Consider the following 20,518-nt stretch of genomic DNA (forward strand, 5'->3'; position numbering starts at 1 on the left):
TTGGTACAATATATACAACATTCAGGGCTTTTCTGGTGGCTCAGATGATAAAGAATCGGCCTGCAATGCGGGAGACCTGGATTCCATCTGGGGTCAGGAAGATCCCCTGGAAGAGGGCATGGCAACCCACTCCAGTCTTCTTGCCTGGAGAATCCCCATGGAAGAGGAGCCTGGTGGGCAACAGTCCATGGGGTCATGCAGAGTCAGACACGACTGAGTGACTAAGCACAGCACAGCACACAACATTAAATGTACCATCTTTGCTTTTTTTCAGTGTACTGTTCAACAGTATAAGTCCATTCTCTCTGTTGTGTAACCATCACCACTATCTACCACAATCCAGAACTCTTTTGGTCTTGCAAAACTGGAATTCTGCACACATTAGATAATAACTCTCCTTTTCCCCTCCCCCAGCCACAGTGAACAATCAGTTTATTTTCTATCTTTATGAATTTGGCTACATTAGATCTCATACATGTGATTTATACAAGGTTTATCTTTTTGTGACTGGATGTTTTTCCACTTAGCAGATGTCTTCAAAATTCATTGATGCTGCACCATGGGTCAGAATTTCCCTCTTTTTTAGGGTTGAATAATATTGTAGTGTCTCTACTATATTGTTTATCCATTCATCTGTCCATGGACACTTGGGTTGCTCCCATCTCTTGGCTATGGTGAAAAATAGTACTGTGAATATAAATGTGCAAATATCTCTTTGAGACCTTGCTTTCAATTCTTGTATGTAGTGGAATGGCTAGAGCAATGGAGTTTCTTATCAAGTGACTCATCCTGTGGATTATATGGGATAATGCAGATAAAGAATCAACATAGTGATCACACACAGAAATATAAACTTCTGCATCACACAGTCCTCTGGTCATTAGATCTATATAAACTAAATATCCTTTGATGGTGTTAAAGTTATTTGTGAGTATGGACTGTGTATAGGTGAGGTCAGTTAGGTTTAAAAGCATTCTGAATTTTTTCCTCTAACTTCACACTTGAACTGAGATAAGATTTTGGTGCAGACATAGGCACACCCTATTGTTTTTGGTTTTTTAGCCATAAGGTTCTTCTTTAAAAAAAAAAAAAACTTTTTATTTTGTGTTGGAGTATAGCTGATTAACAATGTTATAACAATTTCAGGTGGGCAGCAAAGGGACTCAGTGTGTACATGTCCATCCCAAACTTTCTAACTATCCCTTCCCCCACTCCTCTCCATCCTTCCTCCTGGCACCCACAAGTTCATTCTCTAAATCTGTGAGTCTGTTTATCTTTTGGCCACAACACGTGGCATGTGGGATCTTAGTTTCCCAACCAGGGGTTGAACATTTCCCTGGTAGTGGAAGTGCAGAGCTGTAACCAGTGTATCACCAGGGAAGTCCCAAGCACGTCCTATTTTAAGCCTTTAGTGTGAATACTTGATATAACACTTGTTAAATAAGTACTTAATAGAAATGCTTGATGACAGGTTGTTTGTGTGAATCATTAGAAATGGTGTTGCCTCACTCAATGCCGGGAAGTCTCTTTCCTGGAAAGTTCTCTTTCACCTCATTTCACTTACCCTGCAAATACACTTGCAGAATGTTACTAAAGCAGAAGGATTCAAGGACAGGGATAATTAGATTCACCACCAGCACTGGAAGTAAAGACTCGTATGTGTGTCTTGGGAAAATATGTTCTCTAAAGTAAGGATGTTCCCAGTGCGGTTTGCAGACTGACCAATCCATCCACTCTTGATCACCAGTCATGAAGTGAGGCATGAGCACACAGCAGAATGGAAATCCAGGCAAAGCAACCATGTCACTACACAACACACTGCCTAGGTCAGCTGACTTTTTTTTTTTTTTTGCAGTAAGAGTTTCTCAAGGGAGAGTGTATAGATTAGATTCTGGCGCAAGCTCCCTCAATTGCACTGTCCCAGGTCACACTGAGTTTGTTGAGACAGTAGAAGCTATGTCCTCTGTGGGGTCTTTCCTGTCTCAGATGGAATAAGGGACCAGGCATACTTGTCTAGTATAGCACTTATTGCACTGTATTGTAATGGTCTTCTTGTAAATGTAACATTTATTTAGTGTCTATTTTTTAAGTATAAAAATACATGTGCTGTGCCGAGTGCTCAGTTGTGTCTGACTCTTTGCGACCCCATAGACTGTAGCCATCCAGGCTCCGCTGTCCATGGGATTTTTCAGGCAAGGATGATGGCATGGATTACCATTTCCTTCTCCAGAGGATCTTCCTGATCCAGGGATCAAACCTGCATCTGCTGCACTGCAAGCAGACTTGTTACCTGCTGAGCCATTGGGGAAGCCCCCATAAAAATATATAGTATGAGCTAGCGATTCATGGGGTCGAAAAGAGTCGGACACGACTGAGCGACTGAACCATCAAAAAGAACGACATTCTGATCTGTATTAAAACATGGATGAATCTTGAAGACTTTCAGCTAAGTGAAACAAGCCATTCACAAAAAGACAAATACTGTATGAGTCCACTTACAGAAGGCTCCTAGGACAGTCAGAATCATAATGTAGGAAGTGGGTTTGAGGTTACCAGGGCCTGTGGCAAGAGAAAGTAGGGAATTACTGCTTCACGGTTAGAGGGTTCCTGTTTGGGATGATGAAGCAGTTTTTAGAAGAGTGGTGGTGGGTTTACAACACTGTGAATGTACTTAATGTCATTGAACTGGAGCCTTAAAAAGAGCTAGGATAGTAAATTTTATATTATTATATCTTATCACACAAAAAAAGTAGAAATAGTAAAAACTAGTACATGCTGGTTGAAAAGAATTGAAATAATATAGATATATATAAGGCAAAATGTGCACGAGAGGCCTGAGATAGCCAATCCTTTGCCCAGTCTCTAAAACTGCAGGAAAACATCCCAGATTTGGGAACCGCTCAAAACAGGCATGGAGGTTGGTTCGAAGGGGCCAACACTAAGTGACTCCTAGCATCAGGCCAGTCGAGGACACACTGCTCTCAGAGAAAATCTACAGGAGAAAGATGAAATACCACCATGGCTGGCAAGATCTAGTGCTTTAAAGTATATCCTCAAATCCTGGCAATGATTGTCTAAGAATATATTGACTGAGCACACAGTTTAAGAAAGTGCACTCACCCATGCATTGCCAGACCCGCAGCATACCCTGACGCACACAGCTGCGATCTTTGCTCCTTGGCAAAGTCCTCGTGGAGTCAGCAGGTTCACTGTCCCTTCCCCAGCAAACCCCTCCCTCTCTTCACTCATCTCCCAGCATTCCCCACACCTGTCCCTGTTTGTTTAAACCCCAGCCTGGGAAGTATGGACACCCTTCAGGATCAGTCTCACCACCATGTTTCTTCTGACTCCAGTCTTGGTAGCCGTCATCTGCATTTTGATGGTGTGGATCTTTAAAAATGCTGATGGAAGCACTGAGAGAAGGAAGGGGGAGCCTGGGGCTGAGGCTCATCCCTGGGTGGATGAAGACTTGAAAGACAGCACCGATGTCCACCAGGAGGAAGCAGGTAAAGACACTGGCTCTGCTGCTCGGTTCCCACCTTCTGTATTTTTACGATGAGGGCAAGTGGCTGGGGGGACTCATGGAGAGAAATAAGTGCAGGCAGGTCAGTTTCATCATCAACTTCTATCATGCAAACAAATTAGTGTGTGACAGAGACATCATTTATCTTGGGTGTCAGCTTGTCATTTACTGTGACCAAGTAAAAAGCTGGATCATCAGTAAAAAACTGTTGAAGGGCTGGCTTTCCCCAGCTCCTGTCCTGACTGGCTGCTAAAATCTTTCTGCAGGGGGCACATCACAGGCTGGTGCGGCCATGAGTTAAGTAGTCAGGTTTTGATCAAAATTTTGAAATAAAAAAGGGCAGCTGTGTAGGAGCTCACTACTACTCATTATAGCAGCCCTGTGGGTTACAGACAGGAGTGGCTGTGGCCCTCAAAGCCGAGTGTCTGATTCAATAGACAAGGCAATGAATGGACAACTGAAAGAGAGTAAAAAAAGAGACAGGCGGAACTGATTATAAGGTGTTTTGAGAAGGCTCAGGACCTTGGCAAGGCAGTTACAGAAGGCTGAACCAGGCCTGGTGGATTACTAGGATATGAATAGTAAGGGTGAGGAGGTTAAGAGGAACAGAAGGAGCCTGAATACAGAACCGCTAGGAAAGATGCTAAGAAGATGGAAGGACTATGCTGACCAGGGAAGGGGCAAAGATGAAGTTGAGGATGGGTGGGGGCATGGTTGACCTGAGAAAGACAAGGTGATGAAGGAGGCAGGCAGGCAGGGAGAGGTTTTTGGGAGCTCTGAGTGATCTGTGTTTGGGGTGGGTCTGAGGAGGTTCTGTGGGCTGGATTTGACTTGGAAGAGGCTCAGTGACTCTCAGCTGGGGTACTAATGGCCCCAGTTCAGTTCAGTCACTCAGTCGTGTCTGACTCTTTGTGACCCCATGGACTGCAGCAGGCCAGGCCTCCCTGTCCATCACCTACTCCCAGAGTTTACTCAAACTCATGTCCCTTGAGTCGGTGATGCCATCCAACCATCTCATCCTCTGTTGTCCCCTTCTCCTCCTGCCTTCAATCTTTCCCAGCATCTGAGTCTTTTCAAATGAGTCAGTTCTTCGCATCAGGTGGCCAAAGTATTGGCATTTCAGCTTCAACATCAATCCTTCCAATGAATATTCAGGACTGATTTCCTTTAGGATGGACTGGTTGGATCTCCTTGCTGTCCAAGGGACTCTCAAGAGTCTTCTCCAACACCACAGTTCAAAAGCATCAATTCTTTGGTGTACAGCTTTCTTTAAAATCAACTCTGACATCAATACATGACTACTGGAAAAACCAAAGCTTTGACTAGATGGACCTTTGTTGGCAAAGTAAAGTTTCTGCTTTTTAATATGCTGTCTAGGTTGGTCATAACTTTTCTTCCAAGGAGCAAGTATCTTTTCATTTCATGGCTGAAGTTACCATCTGCAGTGATTTTGGAGCCCCCCCCCCCACCAAAAAAAAATAAAGCTCCACCTTCCCTCCAAAAGAGGCCACCTGGAAGTATATGTGTGCATGTGTGTGGAAGGGTGTGTGTGTGTTCTGAGTTGTCCTAACCTTAGGATTTGGGAGTGGGGTACACAGCTGGCACTCCATGCTGGAAGCCATGTATCACTGGCTATGCCATGTACACTGAATATACCACAAAGGGTCCAAGCCCAGGCAGCCTCCTAGCCGGGCTGTCTCTTACTCTCCTCCCTGGATGCCAACTATGCCAGCGGAGAAGCACTTCCATGAATGAGGGGAGATCCACTCTGAAGCTGGGTAAGGATCTGCTCCGGTAACAATGGGCGGGGCAGTGGGGATAGCACAATGCAAGAGAAGAGGTGGATCCAAGGGACAGACAAGGAAGAACAATGGGCTCTGGCAATAAGTTAGATGTTGGGAGAGGAAGAAGAGGGCAACAATTTGCAGACTGGAAGAATCAGAACAACACTGTCATACGCAGGTGAGGGGAGGGGACCCGGTTTAAAAGGGATGCTGTTGAGTGTAGTGCAGGGCATCTAGGGCTTGAATAAACAGTGGCACATTGAAGCAGAAAGATAGGGAGCTTTCTAGGTGAGAGATCCAGGCCACAGACACTGACTGGAGAGTCACCAGCTTAAGGTGATGCTTGGAACTTGGGAAACAAATGAACTCACTAGGTGTATTGCTAAAGAGAAGGCTGAGGAGAGAACCTGGTGGGGAGCACATTCAGATGAGAGGAACTGCCTGGGAGGAATGGACTTGGAAGAACAGGTGTAGGGAATAAGGGCAGGTTAGTAACAAGCCCTTCCAGGTATTTTCTATATCCAAGGTCATTTTTATGTAGGGTGAATCATAACAATACAGGGAGCAGGCACTATTACCATCCCTATATTACAGATAAGGAAGCTGAGCTCAGATCATCTAAATCATCTGTCCAAGCAGCTAGTGGTGGAGCCAGGACCCAGCGGGGGCTGGTTCCTGAGTTCCAGGTCTACAAAGAAGGCTTTTCCAGGCTTTTCCAAAGAATGACCCATAACAGAGAGGGCAGGAGATGGCCCACAGAGTTAAACATTTCCTGAGAGATCAGAAGTAGTGTGTGCATTGAGAAAAGCCCACTGGCTTTGAAGACCCAAGGGTTGAAGGGATACAGAGGGATCGATGTGGCTGGTGGGGAACCAGGGACCTGGGATCAGGGACCTGTGCCCGATGGTTGGGACCAGATACGAGAGCTATGTGGCCCCGTTCTGCTTCTCTGCCTGTTGATTCACTTCTCATTCTCTATTCTTTACAAGGAGGAATAAAGTGAACATGTAGCATCCCCTCCCCAGCAACCATGAGCAAATTTTCCCCGAGTGTAGAGTTCACAGTCTCTTGTTGGGATTTTCCTTGTCTACATAAGAGATACTTACTGAGGTCACACGGGCACACAGGTGGTAGGTAGGGCTAATGTTTAAACTCTGGCACCCAAGTCCCTGCTCTTAACCACTGGGTGGGTGGACACAGTCTAAGAGAGGATACACTGCCAGTACTGCGGCTCCGATGGAGGTATAATTGGAGAGGAGAAAGCTACCATTGCCAAGCAAACACGAGATGGCTTTGATAACAGCCAATAGAGACTAGGGGCAAGCCATTTTGAAAATTAACAGAGACAAAACAGTAAAATAAGTATTGTAGGCCATTCTAGTGTGAGTTGAGGGAAATATGAGCACCGATCCAACCTCTGCCAGCTCTGACTCACAAGATTCCTGTTCCACATTCACAGGTCGGGGAATCAGCCTGTGTGGGGTGGAGGGCGAGGGGAGGAGAGGTGGGGGCAGGACATAGACAGGACATGCTGACTAGATGTCAGACACAGACTTTGTCTGGGGACCAGTCACACATGGTGTCTGATGAGGATTTCCTGTTCCCTCTTTATCTGTGGCAGAGGTCTGAGGAAGAGAAATGACCCATATTTAATCTCAAACAGGAAACTTCAGATTGTTTCCCCAAAATGAACTGAAAATACCGCACAAAAGTCCTCTAGTCAGTCCCAGATTCATGAAAGCTCATGGAACTGGAAATAGGAGAAAAAGACAGGAAACACATTAAGATGTGTCCATTTTAACATTAGTGGGGATTTTCTTTATTTGGCTTTGCCAGCCATCCAAAAGCTAGTATTCTAACTGAATTTTCATTGTCCCAGTCACTGCTAATACAGGCTTTGCCAAAATTTGTATCTAATGTGCTCAACACCTGAGAATAAAAATGTTCCTCAGACTTAGGAACAGATAGATTTTTATGTACCCATATGCAGCTGTTTCAAACCTGTTCATTGGATCAATGACAGCTCATTTCAGTAAAAGCTTAACAAGTCAGCCAATTAGAGATGGATTCATTCCAGTTCCAGCTCCTCTGCATGCCAACTAATCAACAACAGTCTCAACCAAGTAACACTGTTCCTACAGATGATATTAACCCTCTTACATGCCTGGAAGCCAACCAATGCCTGAACTCCATGTTTTCCAACCAAGTGGTGTGCAAGAACTAGCCTGAGGAGATCTTAGAGGTTCTGAAATTTTATGGGCCATTTGTTCACTTGCTAGTAGCTTGAAGTCAGGCCATGATAGGAGTGCTGACTCTATATTATAGCACTGGAAATTGGCCAGGGCTATAATTCAGTGCTCTTTTTCTCCCTACTCTCAGAGGGCTGGTTTGCCAGCACACCACTGACAAAAACGCTATATAAGAGCAGCACTCAAGACCTGCCTAGCTTTCCTCTGCTATAAGAAGCAAGGAATTCAGCTTCATCTTTGCATTTCATCATCTTTTGACACCCATGCATACTTCTGCATGACTAATTTTAAAAGGCTGGTTTACCAGGACTCCTGTAAGACATTATGGTCCTAGGACAAAGGAGAGGTAAGTTTGAATTCAGATGAGAGAAGATTGGGGACAGGAAAGGATTTGATGGAGATGTCATCCTTGGGATCAAATCTGGGTGGGTACTGCTGGGGAGAGTAAAGGTCAGCACAGGACACTGGGGACCCCAGAAGAGGTGGAGGGGCTCAGAAAACAAGTTCTGTCCACTTCACCTGGGATAGCATTGCTCTATTCCAGATCTTTCCAGCTGAACACCCCAGACTCCCCAACCCCCACCCACCCTTGTTGCTAGTGAGTCAGTTTACACTGCAACAAATGGCTGAGAGGCCCACACAGAAAGGAAAGCGATGGCTGAGGAAGTGGGAAGGAAAAGTTCTCTGTGCCAATGTTGAGCCCCAGAGTTGTTCCCATTGTCAACTGCAAGAGCTGTGTCACCCAGAGCCTAATTAACATGGTTGCTCAAGGCTCCTCCAAAATTGCAGGGAGGGAACAAGGATGATACGACACAAATTGGCCTTAGCGGTTTCATAGCCGGAAAACATTTGGCCCGTTTGCCAAGATTTGGAAGTGGAACTGCAAAAACACAAAAGCAGTTCACATAGAGATGCAGCCAGAAAAAATGCCTCCAAGTTAAACATTAAAGGATAGACATGACCTAGAATTACTTGGCCATTAAACCTAATTAGGGAGCAATTTGGCTCCTTGGCATTCAAGCCACGATACAAGGCAAGTTGGTTTTGGTGTCAATAGCAAACTCCATGTGTGATAGCACAGGACTTCTGTTAAACGCAGACCACAGTGGTGTGCATTTATTTTTGAATATGTGGGCTCTACCACTTAAATGAATCTGCCAGAGTGGTTTGGCTGGTCTGGGCTGGTGGCAGAAAAGCCACAGAACAGAGGCTCTTCCCTCTCCTTTGGTAAGCCCACATTCCCTGGAGGGGATGGTTAGGAGTTCAAGAGGAAGGAGAGAGCCGTGCCTTTTGTATCGGTTCACTGCCCTGCAGTCCCTCAGAGCTTCTCTCCATCTGGCTCAGCTGATCCCTTTCCCCAGGTCGAGTGTAGACTTTCTGTCCTGGGAGAGGCTCCAGGAACAGCAGCTCCCCCTGTGCTCTGCTCAGAAAGCCCTTCAGGACAATCCAACCCAGCGGTGGTTGGGGCCGAGTGTCTGCCCCCCTCAGAGACAAGGCTGCCCTGATAAGGCTTGAGAGGCAGCCCCTTCATTCTGCCAGAGTAGGAATGCCTACCCTGGACTTCAGTGGCTGCAGAAACTGCTGAGTCATGCCCCTCTACTGCCTTTAGTTTCTGCAAATGGTGGACGGACCTAAAGTTAAGGAGGCCTTTTATGCATTCTCTCATTTACCACTGACTGACTAAACAGGTTGCTGGACTTTGTGACACATGGGTGGGGAGTAGCATGGTGTCGAAAGTCTTTGCTGATGCATTTGATAAAGTTGACCTGATGACATCTGGGTTTGGTTCAGGGTGGAATGCTGGAAAGCTGGTAGGTGTTAGTGGCCACTCCCCCATCACATCTAGTGCCTTTTGATTTAGTAACTGGGCCATCTCATTAAATGTGTACCATGTGGGCTCCCACTGCCCCTGGCTAGTGAAGTGTAAGAAGTTGCTCATTACTAGCAATGAGCTACCATGATCCCTACTAGTACTGTAGGTGAGTTCTGAGTCTCCCCCAAATCCCCTGTTCTCCCTCTTGCCTTCTTCTCCCCATCCGCAGATATCCAGGAGTGAAATGTGTGGGTGCTCCCAGGGGCAGAGGACTCTGTCCTACCTGAATTCCACCTGGAATGCCCCAGATCCTCAGGGCCAGGCCCTGGATCTTCTTGCTCTCTTCCCTCTGTTTCGATTGTCATTCTTATCTTTATCTGAGGGCTCCCTAAGTGACATCTCACCTCCTGGACATTGACTGCAGTCCCCCCTAATCCTGAGGGGAAACCATCCAAGACCCCAAGTGGATACCTGAAACCACAGATAGTACTGAACCCTACATATCCTAAGCTTTTCCTATACATACATGCTTATGGTAAAGTTTAAATTAGACACAGTAAGAGAATATCTGAATTGCCAGCATCATTACTCATGTGCTTTGAGGTCATTATTAAGTAAAATCAGGGTTACCTGAGGACAACCAATACCTCATCAGTTGACCTGATAACTGTGCTGTGCTTAGTCGCTCAGTAGTGTCCATCTCTTTGCAACTCCACGGACTGGGGTGCACCAGGCTCCTCTCTCAGGGGCCCACCAGGCTCCTCTTTCAGGGGTCCATCAGGCTCCTCTGTCCATGGGGATCCTCCAGGCAAAAATGCTGGAGTGGGTTTCCACACCTTCCTCCAGGGGATCTTCCCAACCTAGGGATCAAACTCAGGTCTCCCGCACTGCAGGTAGATTCTTTACCAATTGAGCCACCAAGCCCTAAAAGGCTACTAAGTGTCTAATTAGGTGGATACGTGGACAAAAGGATGATTCATGTAGGTAGGGGGACGGAGCAGAACAGGCATGAAATTTCATCATCTTGCTCAGAATGGTGCATAATTTAAAACTTCAGTTCAGTTCAGTCGCTCAGTCGTCTCCGACTCTTTGCGACCCCATGGACTACAGCATGCCAGGCTTCCCTGTCCAACACCAACTCCCAGAGATTACTCAAACTCATGTCCATCGAGTTGGTGATGCCATCCAACCATCTCATTCTCTGTCATCCCCTTCTCCTTCCGCCTTCAATCTTTCCCAGCATCAAGGTCTTTTCCAATGAGTCAATTCTTTGCATCAGGTGGCCAAAGTATTGGAGTTTCAGGGTCAGCATCAGTCCTTGCAATGAATATTCAGGACTGATTTCCTTTAGGATGGACTGGGTGGATCTCCTTGCAGTCCAAAGGACTCTCAAGAGTCTTCCCCAACACCACAGTTCAAAAGCATAAATTCTTTGACATTCAGCCTTCTTTATAGTTCAACTCTCACATCCATACATGACTACTGGTATAAATTGCTTATTTCTTGAATTTTCCACTTAATATATTCAGAACACAGTTGACCCTGGGTAACTGAAACCTGCCTCAGAAAGCAAAACCTCTGTACTTGAGGGGCAGGAAGGGAGGAACACTGATTTAGGAGTTAAGAAACCTAAGCTATAGTTCTGGCTCCATGAAGGATTACTGCATGTTTAGGACAAATTAACTATATCCATTCATTCCATCTCCTACTTTTGCTCCACCTTCCCCAGATGGTTCATCTCTCACCCTTCTGTCTCACTTAAGAGACTGTGAAATGTCTTAACAGTTGTGTTCAGTTGATCTACCCTTGGGGTTTTTTGCACAATTCATTTCTATGGCTTTCTTATTAAAACAAAACACACACACAAATCCCTTAATTGTGAAACGTAAGGTAGCGGTTGGTTTAGTCACTAAGTCATGTTGAACTCTTTGCAACCTCATGGACACAGGGTTCGAACCTGCATCTGCTGCATTGCAGGTGGATTCTTTATACTGAGCCACCAGAGAAGTCTGTGATATGTAATATAATGGCTGGGAAAGCGTATAAAACATAGATGAATGGCTTAACAAATAATTTGAAAGCAAAAATCCATATAATTATCACTTAGATCAAGAAGTATAAATTTCCAGTACTCCATAAATCCATATATTCCTAGTCACACCTCTTCATCCCACAGACATAACTACTATTTTTAATTTTATGGGAATTACTTCTGTGCTTTTCTTTATAGATGTATCACCTCAATATGCATTCCTAAACACTTTCATGCATTGGAGAAGGAAATGGCAACCCACTCCAGTGTTCTTGCTTGGAGAATCCCAGGGACAGAGGAGCCTAGTGGGCTGCCGTCTATGGGGTCACACGGAGTCGGACACGACTGAAGCGACTTAGCAGCAGCAGCAGCAGCAAACAGTAGAGTTCTATTGCATATATTCTTTTGACTTTGCTCTTTAGCTTAACATTTTATTTGTAAAATTCATTCAGGTTAGGCATGTGACCGCAGTTCATTCATTTTTGCTGCGGTATAGTATTCTGTTTCATGAGTATATCATTATTTATTTTACTGTTGATGAAGATCTGGGCTATTTCCAGTTCAGGACTATGATCAACTATGCCTCTAATAACATTTTAATACTTATTTCTAGGATACACATGCATGACTGTCTCTGAGGTATGCATGCGATTGCTGAGTTAGAGTGTGATGGGCATGGAAATGTATCATCTGGATCACCCTTCAAGGAAAGACTTGTTGCTCCTTCTGTTGGGAGTGTTGTAAACAAAGAGCCTTCAACTGTCTGCATATTCCAGGGTTTACCTTTGCTTTGCCCAAGATTCTGCCCTTCCCAGGGTGGTTTATATGCAATGACTGATTGGCTTAGGAGTATAAAGGCCCAGTCATTTGGGCCTAGTTGGGGACAACTCTGATGGGCTATTTTTCTTCCAAAGAAGCCCTATTGTTGGCTAAGCCATCATACAAGGCTTACACTGAAATATGATGTCTTCTGTCCAATCGTGTTTCTTCCCTCTCCTTTCCACAAGTTTTGTTCCCAAAGGTACTTCCTGTAAACATCCTACACACTCGTCTCAGTTTGAAGCTGCTTCATGATCTGATAACTCCAATATCTCAAGTCTTTGTAGGTCTATTTCTGATGCCTGCAGTTTCTAGTTATTATTCATGACTTCTTATTTTCTTGAACACACTGTTATTTTTTATTGTACACTGGTTATTCTTTTGGAAAATTACTCATAATTTTTTTTGAGGCCTAAGATATGGTTAGGGCTTCCCAGGTGATATAGTTAGGCTTTCCTCAGTGGTAAAGAATCCACCTGCCAAGCAGGAGACAGTGGTTCTAATCCTGGATCAGGAAGATCCCTTAGAGAAAGAAATGGCAACCCACTTCATGGCCTGCAAAATCCCATGGACAGAGGAGCCTGATGGGCTACAGTTTATGGGGTCCCAAAAGAGTCAGACAAGACTTAGCAACTAGCCACCAACAACAAGATGTTACTTACTCCAGGGAATAGTCACATTTGCACCTATAGGTTGAGCAACTTTGTAACGCTGGGACAACTTTAATATGAGATCAAGTCCTATGGTTCCTTGGATCGCTCACAGGATATTATCCTAGGCTCTAAGACACCAGGGCTGGATTAATTACATTTTAGTCTTACTGTTGGAACATAAACCTTCAAGCCCTGGATGGCCCTGGGGTTTTGACTTTTGTCACCATCTCTTTGTCTGAACTCAGCCTCATGGCTGTTTCTTGGCAACTGGAAAATATTTTCCGGACATTTGATTGCTGGTCTACCTCTACTGGTACTAACCTTCACCTAGATTTTTAACTATGATGTCCTATAGTCACAGATTGGTGGTGGTGGTTTAGTCGCTCAGTGGTGTCCACCTTTTGCAACACCATGGACCATAGCCCGCCAGGCTTCTCTGTCCATGGGATTTCCCAGGCAAGAATACTGGAGTGGGTTGCCATTTCTTTCTCCAGGGGATCTTCCCAACCTAGGGATCGAACCCAAGTCTCCTGCATTGCAGGCGGAATCTTTACCACTGAGCCACCAGGGAAATTACACATTAGCTCATTAATATGTAGAAGAAAATGTTCTAAATTATATTTTACTAAGCATTTTGCCTTTTTTTTACTTTAGAGAGTTGGTTTAAATTATGTAAATAACCATTACTGGAAATGAGAACCCTTTAGTAAATGTCACAACAACCACAATATAATCATAACTCCAACATCAGTTAATCCTTGGCATCAAAATGGATTTGTATCTACTCAAGGAAGAAAGTCACAACTGTTTTCTGTCACACAGCTGAAGGCAGGGGATATAATATGTCTTATCAGGTAAATATTCATTGGATTTTGTGTTGTGAATGAGGAAAATATATGATAACATTATATTCAGTTTTCTAAAGACACAGTTTAGGTAGTACAGTAATAATTCAGGTAAGCCATGCACACACACACAGATAAATTTTATGGTTTAAAACAATCTAAATCTGTTACCTTAATCAAAGTAAGTGCTGAGCATTTTTGGGAATTTGATCATAGTGGATTCTGATTACCTGCTGTTATCTAATTAGGAGTTGCCTTCTACTGGTTATGTGGCTTCTCTGTACCATCCCCATCAGGCTGAAAAATATCAGATCAAGTTTAGGAAAGACTTCAGCCTTTGTATAAAAGAACTATTTACTCATTAGATTCCACTGATATTTTCAGTGTCTATTTCTTTGGGAGCCTTCTTGGTGAAGCCTTGTCTATCTGATTTAAATTTCCCTGAAAAGTCCAACTCACATCAGTTTATTCTGATTTGATGTACTGAAGTCTACTTTCTGTACTCATCTCTTTTTGGCATCTTCTGCCTCCAAGATTCTAGTAGTTGGTGAGGCCCAACAATAACCAGAAGTCCAAGACTAATTCAAGTTAAGCATATGTATACATGTAGAATATATATATATTATATGGTAGAACATGATAGAAGCAGGCAGGTGTAAAGATAAATTTAGTGTAGGTAAGCAGAACAGATTTTTTCCTTACAGATAATCACGATGGTGTGATCACTCACACTCACCTAGAGCCAGACATCCTGGAATGTGAAGTCAAGTGGGCCTTAGGAAGCATCACTATGAACAAAGCTAGTAGAGGTGATGGAATTCCAGTTGAGCTCTTTCAAATCCTAAAAGATGATGCTGTGAAAGTGCTGTACTCAACATGTCAGCAAATTTGGAAAACTCAGCAATGGCCACAGGACTGGAAAAGGTCAGTTTTCATTCCAATCCTTAATAAAGGCAATACCAAAGAATGCTCAAACTACCACACAATTGCACTCACCTCACACGCTGGTAAAGTAATGCTCAAAATTCTCCAAGCCAGGCTTCAGCAATACGTGAACCTCGAACTTCCAGATGTTCAAGCTGGTTTTAGAAAAGGCAGAGGAACCAGAGATCAAATTGCCAACATCCACTGCATCATTGAAAAAGCAAGAGAGTTCCAGAAAAAACATCTATTTCTGATTTATTGACTATGCCAAAGCCTTTGACTGTGTGGATCACAATAAACTGTGGAAAATTCTGAAAGAGATGGGAAGACCAGACCACCTGACCTGCCTCTTGAGAAATTTGTATGCAGGTCAGGAAGCAACAGTTAGAACTGGACATGGAACAACAGACTGGTTCCAAATAGGAAAAGGAGTCCGTCAAGCCTATATATTGTCACCCTGTTTATTTAACTTATATGCAGAGTACATCATGAGAAACGCTGGACTGAAGGAAACACAAGCTGGAATCAAGATTGCTGGGAGAAATATCAATCACCTCAGATATGCAGATGACAGCACCCTTACGGCAGAAAGTGAAGAGGAACTAAAAAGCCTCTTGAGGAGAGTGAAAGAGGAGAGTGAAAAAGTTGGCTTAAAGCTCAACATTCAGAAAACGAAGATCATGGCATCCGGTCCCATCACTTCATGGCAAATAGATGGGGAAACAGTGGAAACAGTGGCTGACTATTTTTCTGGGCTCCAAAATCACTGTAGATGGTAACTGCATCCATGAAATTAAAAGACACTCCTTGGAAGGAAAGTTATGACCAACCTAGACAGCATATTAAAAAGCAGAGACATTACTTTGCCAACAAAAGTCCATCTAGTCAAATCTTTGGTTTTTACAGTAGTCATGTATGGATGTGAGAGTTGGACTGTGAAGAAAGCTGAGTGCCGAAGAATTGATGCTTTTGAACTGTGGTGTTGGAGAACACTCTTGAGAGTCCCTTGGACTGCAAGGAGATCCAACCAGTCCATCCTAAAGGAGATCAGTCCTGGGCGTTCTTTGGAAGGACTGATTCTAAAGCTGAAACTCCAATGCTTTGGCCACCTCATGCGAAGAGTTGACTCATTGGAAAAGACTCTGATGCTGGGAGGGATTGGGGGCAGGAGGAGAAGGGGACGACAGAGGATGAGATGGCTGGATGGCATCACTGACTCGATGGACGTGAGTCTGAGTGAAGTCCGGGAGTTGGTGATGGACAGGGAGGCCTGGCGTGCTGTGATTCATGGGGTCGCAAAGAGTCAGACATGACTGAGCGACTGAACTGAACTGAACTGAATATTTTTGTGTCTTATTTAAGAAATTCTTCTTGTCTACAAAGTCATTAAGATAGTCTCTTACATTCTTTTCTAAAAAGCTTCAAAAATTAGTCTTTCATAATTAAAGCTCTGGTGAGAACAGGCAATATTCATTCAGTTTCAATATCTGATGAAAGAGTTTAAATGTTTCACCATTAACTATGTAGCTGGTTCTGGGGTGTTTTGATTTTGTTTGTTCCCAATAGTTAGACTTATCAGGTTAAGAAAGTTCCTTTCTTCTCCCAATTTACTAAGAGATGAATGCCTAATTATGTATATATATAAAGTATATGAATATATATATATATATACACTCTACATTCAAAGCATTCCTATTTTTTATAATCTTTAATTTTTGAAGACTGTATCTTAGAATTTCTTTCAGTTGGCATCTTCGTAGTTCACATGTGAATCTTTGTAATTCAGACTGAAAATACTGTCTAGTTATGGTGAAAGGAATGAAGAAACACACATGTTCAGAGGTAGAACTGTGATATTTTGGATCTATAACGAACAATTTCAAGAATGTTGGAATGAAGCATCTGGGAATTCAGCAATAAGGTCTTCTGAACTCTTTTGTTTGAAAAGCCTACCAGGAACTTCACAGTGTTATTGACTGGAAAACCTTCTAAAATGAGGTGGTTGGGTCTGCCCTTGGTGAGGCTTCTAGTTCACCAGATATATCTTCCTTTTTATCTTCTACCGTATCTGTGAGTTCGTTTTCTTCGTTTTACCATTTTCAGCTCCACCTATTGAATCCTCCATTGCATCTTCATCTTCTGTGGATTTTCACAGCTCTCTGAACAGGACGGAAGCAGAGGAAACCAGAAAAACATGGTAGAAGCAGGCAGGTGTAAAGATAAATTTAGTGTAGGTAAGCAGAACAGATTTTTTCCTTATGATTAGTATTTTTGTCTCTTGTTTAAGAAATTCTTCTTCTCTACAAAGTCATGAAGATAGTCTCCTACATTCTTTCCTAAAAGCTTCAAAAATTAGTTTTTCATAATTAAAACTCTGGTGAGAATAGGCAATATTAATTCATTTTCAATATCTGATGGAGAGTTTAAATGTTTCACCATTAACTATGTAGTTGGTTCTGGGTGTTTTTCCCCATAGCTAGACTTTATCAGGATAAGAAAGTTCCTTTATACTTCCAATTTACTAAGAGATGAATGCCTAATGTTATCAAACACTTTTTCCGTATTACAATGATTACTAGCTTGTAAATGTAACAAACATGGTTTTGCTAACGTTAACTTGCATTCCTGGGATAATCCCAACTTGATCAAAGTGCACTGTTTTTTACATATTGTTGAATTCTGTTTACTAATATTTTGGTCAGGACTCTTTGCATCTATATTTATGAGGAAGTTGAATCTGTAACCTTTCTTTTAATGTCCTAGTCAGACTTGGTAACAAGGTTGTGGGTGTCATAAAATGAGTTGGGGATGATGTTTCCTATATTTCTATTCTTGGTAAGAGTTTGAGAAAATATAGCAATAATTGCTCTTTGTGATAAAGAACCTGCTTGCCAATGCAGGAAACTAAGAAATGAGGGTTCAGTCCCCTGGAGGGGGGCATGGTAACCCACTCCAGCATTACTCAGGCTTCCCAGCTGGTGCCAGTGGTAAAAAAATCCTGCCTGCCAATGCAGGAGACATAAGAGACAAGGGTTCGATCCCTGGGTTGGAAAGCTCTCCTGGAGGACAGCATGGCAACCCACTCCAGTAGTCTTGTCTGCAGAATCCCATGGACAGAGGCGCCTGGAGAGTTGGACACGACTGAAGGGACTCAGTATGCATGCATGCATGCATGTTCTTTGAGTGTTTGATAGAACTAACTCCCTTATGAAGCCATCTGGGCCTCTTCCTAAAGGAATCTTTTTTTTCCCTCTGGCTGATTTTGAGATTTTATACTTGATTATAAAAGATGTGGGCTTCTTTTCTTTTTTACTGCTGCTGCTGCTGCTGCTGCTAAGTCGCTTCAGTCGTGTCCAGCTCTGTGAGATCCCATAGATGGCAGCCCACCAGGCTCCTCTGTCCCTCGGATTCTCCAGGCAAGAACACTGGAGTGGGTTGCCATTTCCTTCTCTTTTACTACCTGGGATTGACTGGGCCTCTCGAATCTGTAGATATGGCATTTTGCATTTTTTTTTTTAATCAGATGCATGCATCTGTCCATGGGATTCTCCAGGCCAGAACACGAGTGGGTTGCCATGCCCTCCTCCAGAGGATCTTCCACACCCAAGGACTGAACCTGAGTCTCTTGTGTCTCTTGCACTGCAGGTGGCTTTTTTTCTGCTGAGCCACCCTGGAAGCCCTTTTAACAAATAGTCTCCTTCAAATAGGGCCTCTGCCACATCCTCTTTCCCATCTCCTGCTGTGACTATCATCAGACATATAATAGACATTCTCATTCTGCTTTATTTTTCTTGATCTTTTATGTTTTCCATCTTTTGGTCTTTCCTTGTTCTGTTCAAGATATTTCTTCTGAGTTATCTTCAGTTCATTAACTCTTTCTTTAGGTATGTCTAACCTGCTGTTAAACTCATCCACCAAGTTCTTAGTTCTATTGTTTTATTTTTCAGTTCTAATCTCTATCTTAGACTGTTTTCCATGTAACTTTTCATTTTTTCCTGTACCCTACAGATTTATAAATGCTTGTCTTTCTTTTCCCCTCTAAACCTAGCCATCAAAATTTTTCTATCTTTTGAGTCTGACGATTCCATATTTGGAGACTTCAGGTGTCTGATTCTATTTTTAAAAATCTGCTCTGCTATATTTTGCTCAAGGTGTTTTGGTTTTGTGTATGTCTGGTTGTCTTTGATGGGTTGCTGACTATTGCACTTAAAATTATCTGTATGTTGGCATTTGCTTCTGTTGGGTGATGGGGCTATTTTCAGGCAGGACCACATTGTTCCAAGTTCAGGTTTGAGGCATGACTCACAAAAATGCTGTAACCCCTTGGGGGCTGACTTATTTACATTTCTTACTTTTTCTAAGGATGTAGTCTTGGGGTCCATGCTTGTCAGACTTCCCATTGTATATGGGTCTGGGCTTTGATTTCTGTCTCTCTTGATCCCTGAAAACATAAAAATAAACATGTAAATATATAGGGATTGGCAGATACTAAGAGGGCAAATGTAGCTTTTGCACTTATTTACCTTCTCAGGTTCCTAATTTCCCTTAAGTTTTGGCCTGGGGATGTCTTACTATGCTGTTAGCAATTTAATGATTTTATGATAGGTTTTAAGGTAATACTTTTTTTTTTTCAAGATCTTAGTGATTTTAGATGATTCCTAGTGGCTCAGATGGTAAAGAAACTGCCTGCAATGCAGGAGACCCAGGTTTGATCCCTGGGCCAGGAAGATTCCCTGGAGAAGGAAATGGCTACCCACTCCAGTATTCATGCCTGGAGAACTCCATGAACAGATAGCCTGGTGGGCTACAGTTGATAAGGTCACAAAAGGGTTGGACACGGCTGAGGGTCTAACACTTTGGACTTCGCTGGTGGCTCAGACGGTAAAGTGTCTGCCTACAATGTGGGAGACTCGGGTTCAATCCCGGGGTCGGGAAGATCTCTGGGAGAAGGAAATGGCAACCTACGCCAGTATTCTTGCCTGGAAAATCCCATGGATGGAGAAGCCTGGTAGGCTATAGTCCATGGGGTCGCAAAGAGTGGGACATGACTGAGCGACTTCACTTTCACTTTAGTGATTTTCAGCTGGTGGGAGATAGCTTCAATAAGCTAGTTCACTGTTAACAGGAATTTATATTTCTCATCTTTGGGGAAGCAAAAATTTTCTTTTCCTTGATTTGTAACCAGTCTGGGGTTTGAAGGACAGTCAAGATCAGATCAGGATTCTCAGACCCTTTTCATTTTTTTATGATGTTTTTGAGCTCATATCCTTTAGATATTTTTGAGAACTTGATTTCCCTTTCTCTAGTGGTCACCTTGTGACTCTAAAGGAGGAAAAAGAATTTCCCCTCTATTCTTCTAGGTTTTTGGCTGAGACATCTCTTCTTTGTAATATATACAGGTTAACAAGAGAAAAACAAACAGAAATTTAACAATATGTATATTTCTTGTGTACATGGGAGAGACCCAGGAAGACTGAGTAACCCCCTTGAAATGGCTCTAGAAAGACAGTGAAAGTCGCTCAGTCATGTCCAACTCTTTGTGACCCCATGGACTGTAGCCTGCCAGGCTCCTCTGTCTGTGGAATTCTCCAGGCAAGAATACTGAAGAGTCTTGCCCTTCCTTTCTCCAGGTAATCTTCCCGAGCCAGTAATCAAACACAGGTCTCCTACATTGCAGGCAGATTCTTTACCAGCTGAGCTGCCAGGGAAATGGCCCCAGCCACCACCTTAAATATCATTTCCAGATAAAGACAAAAGAAAGGTGTTGGGGGCTCAGCAGAGTCAGTTATGGGAGGTTATCAGAAAAAGCAGAGTAAATAAGGGTAAAGTTGTTACAGAGATTTACAGCCACACCTTCTCTATTGACAAGAGTTTAC

At 43.2% G+C, this 20,518-nt stretch overlaps 1 protein-coding gene and 1 long non-coding RNA gene across 2 annotated transcripts in view; one reads left to right on the forward strand and one right to left on the reverse strand.

Moving 5' to 3' along the window:
• The first annotated feature begins 3,273 nt into the window (after positions 1-3,273).
• Positions 3,274-20,518, forward strand: part of IYD (iodotyrosine deiodinase) — a 29,751-nt gene continuing 12,506 nt past the window's right edge. Inside the window, exon 1 of the mRNA XM_005909054.2 lies at positions 3,274-3,506. Within this exon, the coding sequence (XP_005909116.1) occupies positions 3,335-3,506 (172 nt within the window). The 5' untranslated portion in view covers positions 3,274-3,334. The remainder of the gene's footprint in view (positions 3,507-20,518) is intronic.
• Positions 3,457-20,518, reverse strand: part of LOC138989235 (uncharacterized) — a 32,193-nt gene continuing 15,131 nt past the window's right edge. Inside the window, exons 2-4 of the long non-coding RNA XR_011465480.1 lie at positions 18,995-19,083; positions 14,715-14,797; positions 3,457-3,578 (exon numbers count right to left, since the gene is read on the reverse strand). This is a non-coding gene — a long non-coding RNA (uncharacterized lncRNA). The remainder of the gene's footprint in view (positions 3,579-14,714; positions 14,798-18,994; positions 19,084-20,518) is intronic.

The sequence above is a fragment of the Bos mutus genome, chromosome 9 (assembly GCF_027580195.1).
Source record: "Bos mutus isolate GX-2022 chromosome 9, NWIPB_WYAK_1.1, whole genome shotgun sequence".
In the NCBI taxonomy this organism is placed as follows: domain Eukaryota; kingdom Metazoa; phylum Chordata; class Mammalia; order Artiodactyla; family Bovidae; genus Bos; species Bos mutus.